This window comes from Hemitrygon akajei, chromosome 28 (assembly GCF_048418815.1).
Source record: "Hemitrygon akajei chromosome 28, sHemAka1.3, whole genome shotgun sequence".
In the NCBI taxonomy this organism is placed as follows: domain Eukaryota; kingdom Metazoa; phylum Chordata; class Chondrichthyes; order Myliobatiformes; family Dasyatidae; genus Hemitrygon; species Hemitrygon akajei.
In genome coordinates, this window is record NC_133151.1 from 42695258 (window position 1) to 42707642 (window position 12385).

The following is a 12385-nucleotide window of genomic DNA, read 5'->3' on the forward strand; positions in this document are numbered from 1 at the left end:
AACACACAGACAGACAGACACAGGGGGGACACCACTCCAACACACACACAGACAGACACAGGGGGGACACCCCTCCAACACACACACAGACAGACACAGGGGGGACACCCCTCCAACACACAGACAGACAGACACAGGGGGGACACCCCTCCAACACACACACAGACAGACACAGGGGGGACACCACTCCAACAGACAGACAGACAGACACAGGGGGGACACCCCTCCAACAGACAGACAGACAGACACAGGGGGGACACCCCTCCAACACACAGACAGACAGACACAGGGGGGACACCACTCCAACACACAGACAGACACAGGGGGGACACCCCTCCAACACACACACAGACAGACACAGGGGGGACACCCCTCCAACACACACACACAGACACAGGGGGGACACCCCTCCAACACACACACAGACAGACACAGGGGGGACACCCCTCCAACACACAGACAGACAGACACAGGGGGGACACCCCTCCAACACACACACAGACACAGGGGGGACACCCCTCCAACACACACACAGACAGACACAGGGGGGACACCCCTCCAACACACAGACAGACAGACACAGGGGGGACACCCGTCCAACACACACACAGACACAGGGGGGACACCCCTCCAACACACAGACAGACAGACACAGGGGGGACACCCCTCCAACACACAGACAGACACAGGGGGGACACCCCTCCAACACACAGACAGACAGACACAGGGGGGACACCCCTCCAACACACACACAGACAGACACAGGGGGGACACCCCTCCAACACACACACAGACAGACACGGGGGGGACACCCCTCCAACACACAGACAGACACAGGGGGGACACCCCTCCAAAACACAGACAGACAGACACAGGGGGGGACACCCCTCCAACACACAGACAGACACAGGGGGGACACCCCTCCAACACACACACAGACAGACACAGGGGGGGACACCCCTCCAACACACACACAGACAGACACAGGGGGGACACCCCTCCAACACACACACAGACAGACACAGGGGGGACACCCCTCCAACACACAGACAGACACAGGGGGGACACCCCTCCAACACACAGACAGACAGACACAGGGGGGGATACCCCTCCAACACACAGACAGACACAGGGGGGACACCCCTCCAACACACACACAGACAGACACAGCGGGGGACACCCCTCCAACACACAGACAGACACAGGGGGGACACCCCTCCAACACACACACAGACAGATGCAGGGGGGACACCCCTCCAACACACAGACAGACACAGGGGGGACACCCCTCCAACACACACACAGAGACAGACACAGGGGGGGACACCCCTCCAACACACAGACAGACACAGGGGGGACACCCCTCCAACACACAGACAGACACAGGGGGGGACACCCCTCCAACACACAGACAGACAGACACAGGGGGGACACCCCTCCAACACACAGACAGACACAGGGGGGACACCCCTCCAACACACAGACAGACAGACACAGCGGGGACACCCCTCCAACACACACACACAGACAGACACGGGGGGGACACCCCTCCAACACACAGACAGACACAGGGGGACACACCCCTCCAACACACAGACAGACACGGGGGGGACACCCCTCCAACACACACACAGACATACACAGGGGAGGACACCACTCCAACACACACACACAGACACGGGGGGACACCCCTCCAACACACACACAGACAGACACAGGGGGGACACCCCTCCAACACACAGACAGACACAGGGGGGGACACCCCTCCAACACACAGACAGACAGACACGGGGGGGACACCCCTCCAACACACAGACAGACACAGGGGGGACACCCCTCCAACACACAGAGAGACACAGGGGGGACACCCCTCCAACACACAGACAGACACAGGGGGGGACACCCCTCCAACACACACAGACAGACACAGGGGGGACACCCCTCCAACACACACACAGACAGACACAGGGGGGACACCCCTCCAACACACACACAGACAGACACAGCGGGGGACACCCCTCCAACACACACACAGACACAGGGGGGACACCCCTCCAACACACACACAGACACAGGGGGGACACCCCTCCAACACACACACAGACACAGGGGGGACACCCCTCCAACACACAGACAGACAGACACAGGGGGGACACCCCTCCAACACACACACAGACAGACACGGGGGGACACCCCTCCAACACACACACAGACACAGGGGGGACACCCCTCCAACACACACACACACAGACACAGGGGGGACACCCCTCCAACACACACACACAGACACAGGGGGGACACCCCTCCAACACACACACAGACACAGGGGGGACACCCCTCCAACACACAGACAGACAGACACAGGGGGGACACCCCTCCAACACACACACAGACAGACACGGGGGGACACCCCTCCAACACACAGACAGACAGACACAGGGGGGACACCCCTCCAACACACAGACAGACACAGGGGGGACACCCCTCCAACACACAGACAGACAGACACAGGGGGGACACCCCTCCAACACACACACAGACAGACACAGGGGGGACACCCCTCCAACACACAGACAGACAGACACAGGGGGGACACCCCTCCAACACACACACAGACAGACACGGGGGGACACCCCTCCAACACACACACACAGACACAGGGGGGACACCCCTCCAACACACAGACACAGGGGGGACACCCCTCCAACACACAGACAGACAGACACAGGGGGGACACCCCTCCAACACACACACAGACACAGGGGGGACACCCCTCCAACACACACACAGACAGACACAGGGGGGACACCCCTCCAACACACACACAGACAGACACAGGGGGGACACCCCTCCAACACACAGACAGACAGACACAGGGGGGACACCACTCCAACACACAGACAGACACAGGGGGGGACACCCCTCCAACACACACACAGACAGACACAGGGGGGGACACCCCTCCAACACACACACAGACAGACACAGCGGGGATACCCCTCCAACACACAGACAGACACAGGGGGGGACACCCCTCCAACACACACACAGACAGACACAGGGGGGACACCCCTCCAACACACAGACAGACACAGGGGGGACACCCCTCCAACACACAGAAAGACAGACACAGGGGGGACACCCCTCCAACACACACACAGACAGACACAGGGGGGACACCCCTCCAACACACACACAGACAGACACAGGGGGGACACCCCTCCAACACACACACAGACACAGGGGGGGGGGGACACCCCTCCAACACACACACAGACAGACACAGGGGGGACACCCCTCCGACACACACACAGACAGACACAGGGGGGACACCCCTCCAACACACAGACAGACAGACACAGGGGGGACACCACTCCAACACACACACAGACAGACACAGGGGGGACACCCCTCCAACACACACACAGACAGACACAGGGGGGACACCCCTCCAACACACAGACAGACAGACACAGGGGGGACACCCCTCCAACACACAGACAGACAGACACAGGGGGGACACCACTCCAACAGACAGACAGACAGACACAGGGGGGACACCCCTCCAACAGACAGACAGACAGACACAGGGGGGACACCCCTCCAACACACAGACAGACAGACACAGGGGGGACACCACTCCAACACACAGACAGACACAGGGGGGACACCCCTCCAACACACACACAGACAGACACAGGGGGGACACCCCTCCAACACACACACACACACACACAGACACAGGGGGGACACCCCTCCAACACACACACAGACAGACACAGGGGGGACACCCCTCCAACACACAGACAGACAGACACAGGGGGGACACCCCTCCAACACACACACAGACACAGGGGGGACACCCCTCCAACACACACACAGACAGACACAGGGGGGACACCCCTCCAACACACAGACAGACAGACACAGGGGGGACACCCCTCCAACACACACACAGACACAGGGGGGACACCCCTCCAACACACAGACAGACAGACACAGGGGGGACACCCCTCCAACACACAGACAGACAGACACAGGGGGGACACCCCTCCAACACACACACAGACAGACACAGGGGGGGACACCCCTCCAACACACACACAGACACAGGGGGGACACCCCTCCAACACACAGACAGACAGACACAGGGGGGACACCCCTCCAACACACACACAGAGACAGGGGGGACACCCCTCCAACACACACACAGACACAGGGGGGACACCCCTCCAACACACACACAGACACAGGGGGGACACCCCTCCAACACACACACAGACAGACACAGGGGGGACACCCCTCCAACACACACACAGACACGGGGGGACACCACTCCAACACACAGACAGACACAGGGGGGACACCCCTCCAACACACAGACACAACATCCCTCTCCCTCCAGCACGAACTCCCCTGCCAGGCTCTCCCACCCCACAGGCCCCTGGATCTCCGCCTCCCCCGGGAGGAGTTTACTGCCCACCCCGAGGGCCCGTCTCCCCGACAGGGGGAGGAAGGTAGCCCGCAGTCTCTGTCACCCCGAGGGCCCCAGCCCCGGCCCCGGCCCCGGCACCTACTTGAATCCGAGGCCCCGCAGGTGCTGCCCGATCAGCCGGATCACGTCCTCGTCCGCCCGGGACAGCCGCTTCTTCTTGCGGCCTGCGGCGGCGATGGCGGCGGCGGCGGCGCCGTGGGGGTCGGGCCCGGCCGGGCAGTCGGGCGGCAGGCCGAGGGCGAGGTGCGGCAGCTGGCCGTTGGCAGCGGGCGGGGAGCCGGGCTGGGCCCCGTTGGTACTGGGGGCCGGGGCCGGGGCCGGGGCTGAGGCCGAGCCGGAGGCCGCCTGCTGCATGGCGATGACGGTGCGGCGGCGGCGGGGCCCGGGCCCGCTGGCGGACACTCGCTGCTTCTTCCTGGGCGGCGGCGGCGGCGGAGACGCTCCACCGGGCTCCGAGTCCGACGAAGAGGCCAGAGTGCTGCGTGGGGCGGCGCTGAGGAAAGGCCGCGGTCCGCAGCTCCCGGACTGGGCCCCGACTCGGCGCGGCGCGTCATCAAAACAACGCGATCGCGTCATCGCGACGTGACGCCACACACTTCCGAGAGCCCCGTGACGACACAGACCCTTCTATAGCGTCATCCAAAGGCAAAGAAGGAACGAGGTAACGAGATGCCCGCCAATCTGTCTCCAGGCAACCAATCACTACCTGTCAATCTGTCACCAGACAACCAATCACTACCTGTCAATCTGTCTCCAGGCAACCAATCACTACCTGTCAATCTGTCTCCAGACAACCAATCACTACCTGTCAATCTGTCACCAGGCAACCAATCACTACCTGTCAATCTGTCTCCAGGCAACCAGCCATCTGTCAACTTCTCTATTGACAACCAGATCTCAGTCAGATTGTCTCCATGTTACCAGTCAGGCATCCATTCTGTCTATGATGGCAGATCCCCAGGCATCAAGACCACCACACTGAGAGTAGTACCTTGGGCATGCGGACACCCGTTAACAATGTCCTGACACCGGGGAACAAATGTCCGGGCATGCGGACACCCTTTAACAATGTCCTGACACCGGGGAACAAATGTCCTGGTCATGTGGACACCCATTTACAATGTCCTGACACAGGGGAACGAATGTCCTGGGCATGTGGACACCCTTTAACAATGTCCTGACACCGGGGAACGAATGTCCTTGGGCATGTGGACACTCATTAACAATGTCCTGACACCGGGGAACGAATGTCCTGGGCATGTGGACACCCTTTAACAATGTCCTGACACCGGGGAACGAATGTCCTGGTCATGTGGACACCCATTTACAATGTCCTGACACCGGGGAACGAATGTCCTGGGCATGAGGACACCGTTTAACAATGTCCTGACATGGAAGAACGAATGTCCTGGGGTGCGGACACCCATTAACAATGTCCTGACACCGGGGAACGAATGTCCTGGGCATGCGGACACCCGTTAACAATGTCCTGACACGGGGAACGAATGTCCTGGGCATGCGGACACCCGTTAACAATGTCCTGACACCGGAAACGAATGTCCTCGGCATGCGGACACCCATTAACAATGTCCTGACACCGGGGAATGAATGTCCTTGGGCATGCGGACACCCTTTAACAATGTCCTGACACCGGGGAACTAATGTCCTTGGGCATGTGGACACCCGTTAACAATGTCCTGACACCGGGAAACGAATGTCCTTGGGTATGCGGACACTCATTAACAATGTCCTGACATCGGGGAACGAATGTCCTGGGCATGCGGACACCCATTAACAATGTCCTGACACCGGGGAACGAATGTCCTGGGCATGTGGACACCCATTAACAATGTCCTGACACCGGGGAACGAATCGCCTGGGCATGTGGACAACCATTAACAATGTCCTGACATCAGGAACGAATGTCCTGGGCATGTGGACACTCATTAACAATGTCCTGACACCGGGAACGAATGTCCTGGGCACATGGACACTCACTAACAATGTCCTGACACCTGGGAACTAATGTCCAGGGCATGCGGACACCCATTAACAAAGTCCTGACCCCGGGAACGAATGTCCTGGGCAAGTGGACACTCATTAACAATGTCCTGACACCGGGAACGAATGTCCTGGACACGTGGACACTCATTAACAATGTCCTGACACCGGGAACGAATGTCCTGGGCACATGGACACTCACTAACAATGTCCTGACACCGGGGAACGAATGTCCTGGGCATGTGGACACTCATTAACAATTTCCTGAGACCGGGGAACGAATGTCCTTGGGCATGCGGACACCCATTAACAATGTCCTGACACCGGGAACGAATGTCCTCGGCATGCGGACACCCATTAACAATGTCCTGACAGTGGGGAACAAATGTCCTGGGCATGCGGACACCCCTTAACAATGTCCTGACACCGGGGAACTAAAGTCCTGGGCATGCGGACACCCAGTAACAATGTCCTGACACCGGGGAACGAATGTCCTGGGCATGTGGACACCCATTAACAATGTCCTGACACTGGGGAACAAATGTCCTTGGGCATGCGGACACCCATTAACAATGTCCTGACACCGGGGAACGAATGTCCTGGGCATGTGGACACCCATTAACAATGTCCTGACACCGGGGAACGAATGTCCTGGGCATGTGGACACCCATTAACAATGTCCTGACACCGGGGAACGAATGTCCTGGGCATGTGGACACCCATTAACAATGTCCTGAAACCGGGGAACGAATGTCCTGGGCATGTGGACACCCATTAACAATGTCCTGACACCGGGGAACGAATGTCCTGGGCATGTGGACACCCATTAACAATGTCCTGACACTGGGGAACTAATGTCCCTGGGCATGCGGACACACATTAACAATGTCCTGACAACGGGGAACAAATGTCCTGGGCATGTGGACACCCATTAACAATGTCCTGACACCGGGGAACTAATGTCCTTGGGCATGTGGACACCCGTTAACAATGTCTTGACACCGGGGAACGAATGTCCTGGGCATGCGGACACCCGTTAACAATGTCCTGACACCGGGGAACGAATGTCCTGGGCATGGGGACACCCGTTAACAATGTCCTGACACCGGGGAACTAATGTCCTTGGGCATGTGGACACCCGTTAACAATGTCCTGACACCGGGGAACGAATGTCCTGGGCATGCGGACACCCATTAACAATGTCCTGACACCGGGGAACGAATGTCCTGTGCAGGCGGACACCCATTAACAATGTCCTGACAGTGGGGAACGAATGTCCTGGGCATGCGGACACCATTTAACAATGTCCTGACACCGGTGAATGAATGTCCTGGGCATGCGGACACCCATTAACAATGTCCTGACAGTGGGGAACGAATGTCCTGGGCATGCGGACACCATTTAACAATGTCCTGACACCGGGGAACGAATGTCCTGGGCATGCGGACACCATTTAACAATGTCCTGACACCGGGGAACGAATGTCCTGGGCATGCGGACACCCATTAACAATGTCCTGACAGTGGGGAACGAATGTCCTGGGCATGCGGACACCATTTAACAATGTCCTGACACCGGTGAACGAATGTACTGGGCATGCGGACACCCATTAACAATGTCCTGACAGTGGGGAACGAATGTCCTGGGCATGCGGACACCATTTAACAATGTCCTGACACAGGGGAACGAATGTCCTGGGCATGCGGACACCCGTTAACAATGTCCTGACACCGGGGAATGAATGTCCTGGGCATGCGGACACCCACTAACAATGTCCTGACACCGGGGAACGAATGTCCTGGGAATGCGGACACCCTTGAACAATGTCCTGACACCAGGGAACGAATGTCCTGGGCATGATAACACCCATTGACAATGTCCTGACACCGGGGAACGAATGTCCTGGGAATGCGGACACCCATTAACAATGTCCTGACAGTGGGGAACAAATGTCCTGGGCTTGCGGACACCCTTTAACAATGTCCTGACACCGGGAACGAATGTCCTGGGCATGCGGACACCCTTTAACAATGTCCTGACACCGGGGAACGAATGTCCTGGGCATGCGGACACCCATTAACAATGTCCTGACACCGGGGAACGAATGTCCTGGGCATGCGGACACTCATTAACAATGTCCTGACACCGGGGAACGAATGTCCTTGGGCATGCGGACACCCAATAACAGTGTCCTGACACCGGGAACGAATGTCCTGGGCAAGTGGACACTCATTAACAATGTCCTGACACCGGGGAACGAATCTCCTGGGCATGCGGACACCTGTTAACAATGTCCTGACACTGGGGAACGAATGTCCTGGGCATGCGGACACCCTTTAACAACGTCCTGATACCGGGGAACGAATGTCCAGGGCATGGGGACACCCGTTAACAACGTCCTGACGCCGGGGAACGAATGTCCTGGGCATGCGGACACCCGTGAACAATGTCCTGACACCGGGGAACGAATCTCCTGGGCATGCGGACACCGGTTAACAGTGTCCTGACACCGGGGAACGAATGTCCTGGGCATGTGGACACCCTTTAACAATGTCCTGACACCGGGGAACGAATTTCCTGGGCATGTGGACACCCTTTAACAATGTCCTGACACCGGGGAACGAGTGTCCTGGGCATGCGGACACCCGTGAACAATGTCCTGACACCGGGGAACGAATCTCCTGGTCATGAGGACACCTGTTAACAATGTCCTGACACAGGGGAACGAATGTCCTGGGCATGCGGACACCTGTTAACAATGTCCTGACACCGGGGAACGAATGTCCTGGGCATGGGGACACCCGTTAACAAAGTCCAGACACCGGGGAACGAATGTCCTGGGCATGCGGACATACGTTAAGAATGTCCTGACACCGGGGAACGAATGTCCTGGGCATGCGAACACCAGTTAAGAATGCCCTGACACGGGGGAACGAATGTCCTGGGCATGCGTACACCCGTTAACAATGTCCTGACACCGGGGAACGAATGTCCTGGGCATGTGGACACCCTTTAACAATGTCCTGACACCGGGGAACGAATGTCCTGGTCATGTGGACACCCATTTACAATGTCCTGACACCGGGGAACGAATGTCCTGGGCATGAGGACACCGTTTAACAATGTCCTGACATGGAAGAACGAATGTCCTGGGGTGCGGACACCCATTAACAATGTCCTGACACCGGGGAACGAATGTCCTGGGCATGCGGACACCCGTTAACAATGTCCTGACACGGGGAACGAATGTCCTGGGCATGCGGACACCCGTTAACAATGTCCTGACACCGGAAACGAATGTCCTCGGCATGCGGACACCCATTAACAATGTCCTGACACCGGGGAATGAATGTCCTTGGGCATGCGGACACCCTTTAACAATGTCCTGACACCGGGGAACTAATGTCCTTGGGCACGTGGACACCCGTTAACAATGTCCTGACACCGGGAAACGAATGTCCTTGGGTATGCGGACACTCATTAACAATGTCCTGACATCGGGGAACGAATGTCCTGGGCATGCGGACACCCATTAACAATGTCCTGACACCGGGGAACGAATGTCCTGGGCATGTGGACACCCATTAACAATGTCCTGACACCGGGGAACGAATCTCCTGGGCATGTGGACAACCATTAACAATGTCCTGACACCAGGAACGAATGTCCTGGGCATGTGGACACTCATTAACAATGTCCTGACACCGGGAACGAATGTCCTGGGCACATGGACACTCACTAACAATGTCCTGACACCGGGGAACTAATGTCCAGGGCATGCGGACACCCATTAACAAAGTCCTGACCCCGGGAACGAATGTCCTGGGCAAGTGGACACTCATTAACAATGTCCTGACACCGGGAACGAATGTCCTGGACACGTGGACACTCATTAACAATGTCCTGACACCGGGAACGAATGTCCTGGGCACATGGACACTCACTAACAATGTCCTGACACCGGGGAACGAATGTCCTGGGCATGTGGACACTCATTAACAATTTCCTGAGACCGGGGAACGAATGTCCTTGGGCATGCGGACACCCATTAACAATGTCCTGACACCGGGAACGAATGTCCTCGGCATGCGGACACCCATTAACAATGTCCTGACAGTGGGGAACAAATGTCCTGGGTATGCGGACACCCCTTAACAATGTCCTGACACCGGGGAACTAAAGTCCTGGGCATGCGGACACCCATTAACAATGTCCTGACACCGGGGAACGAATGTCCTGGGCATGTGGACACCCATTAACAATGTCCTGACACTGGGGAACAAATGTCCTTGGGCATGCGGACACCCATTAACAATGTCCTGACACCGGGGAACGAATGTCCTGGGCATGTGGACACCCATTAACAATGTCCTGACACCGGGGAACGAATGTCCTGGGCATGTGGACACCCATTAACAATGTCCTGACACCGGGGAACGAATGTCCTGGGCATGTGGACACCCATTAACAATGTCCTGAAACCGGGGAACGAATGTCCTGGGCATGTGGACACCCATTAACAATGTCCTGACACCGGGGAACGAATGTCCTGGGCATGTGGACACCCATTAACAATGTCCTGACACTGGGGAACTAATGTCCTTGGGCATGCGGACACACATTAACAATGTCCTGACAACGGGGAACGAATGTCCTGGGCATGTGGACACCCATTAACAATGTCCTGACACCGGGGAACTAATGTCCTTGGGCATGTGGACACCCGTTAACAATGTCTTGACACCGGGGAACGAATGTCCTGGGCATGCGGACACCCGTTAACAATGTCCTGACACCGGGGAACGAATGTCCTGGGCATGGGGACACCCGTTAACAATGTCCTGACACCGGGGAACTAATGTCCTTGGGCATGTGGACACCCGTTAACAATGTCCTGACACCGGGGAAAGAATGTCCTGGGCATGCGGACACCCATTAACAATGTCCTGACACCGGGGAACGAATGTCCTGTGCAGGCGGACACCCATTAACAATGTCCTGACAGTGGGGAACGAATGTCCTGGGCATGCGGACACCATTTAACAATGTCCTGACACCGGTGAATGAATGTCCTGGGCATGCGGACACCCATTAACAATGTCCTGACAGTGGGGAACGAATGTCCTGGGCATGCGGACACCATTTAACAATGTCCTGACACCGGGGAACGAATGTCCTGGGCATGCGGACACCATTTAACAATGTCCTGACACCGGGGAACGAATGTACTGGGCATGCGGACACCCATAAACAATGTCCTGACAGTGGGGAACGAATGTCCTGGGCATGCGGACACCATTTAACAATGTCCTGACACCGGTGAACGAATGTACTGGGCATGCGGACACCCATTAACAATGTCCTGACAGTGGGGAACGAATGTCCTGGGCATGCGGACACCATTTAACAATGTCCTGACACTGGGGAACGAATGTCCTGGGCATGCGGACACCCGTTAACAATGTCCTGACACCGGGGAATGAATGTCCTGGGCATGCGGACACCCACTAACAATGTCCTGACACCAGGGAACGAATGTCCTGGGCATGTGGACACCCATTAACAATGTCCTGACACCGGGGAACGAATGTCCTGGGCATGCGGACACCCTTGAACAATGTCCTGACACCAGGGAACGAATGTCCTGGGCATGATAACACCCATTGACAATGTCCTGACACCGGGGAACGAATGTCCTGGGAATGCGGACACCCTTTAACAATGTCCTGACACCGGGAACGAATGTCCTGGGCATGCGGACACCCTTTAACAATGTCCTGACACCGGGGAACGAATGTCCTGGGCATGCGGACACCCATTAACAATGTCCTGACACCAGGGAACGAATGTCCTGGGCATGCGGACACTCATTAACAATGTCCTGACACC

At 57.3% G+C, this 12385-nt stretch overlaps 1 protein-coding gene across 4 annotated transcripts in view; it reads right to left on the minus strand.

Annotated features, from left to right (window-relative positions):
• The window catches only part of LOC140717873 (WD repeat-containing protein 26-like), a 251924-nt gene extending 246890 nt beyond the window's left edge, over positions 1-5034 (minus strand). For all 4 annotated transcript variants that reach the window (XM_073031596.1, XM_073031598.1, XM_073031594.1 and 1 more), the window contains exon 1: positions 4578-5034. In XM_073031596.1, the coding sequence (XP_072887697.1) occupies positions 4578-4849 (272 nt within the window). In that variant the 5' untranslated portion in view covers positions 4850-5034. The remainder of the gene's footprint in view (positions 1-4577) is intronic.
• Between the last annotated feature and the right edge of the window lie 7351 nt (positions 5035-12385).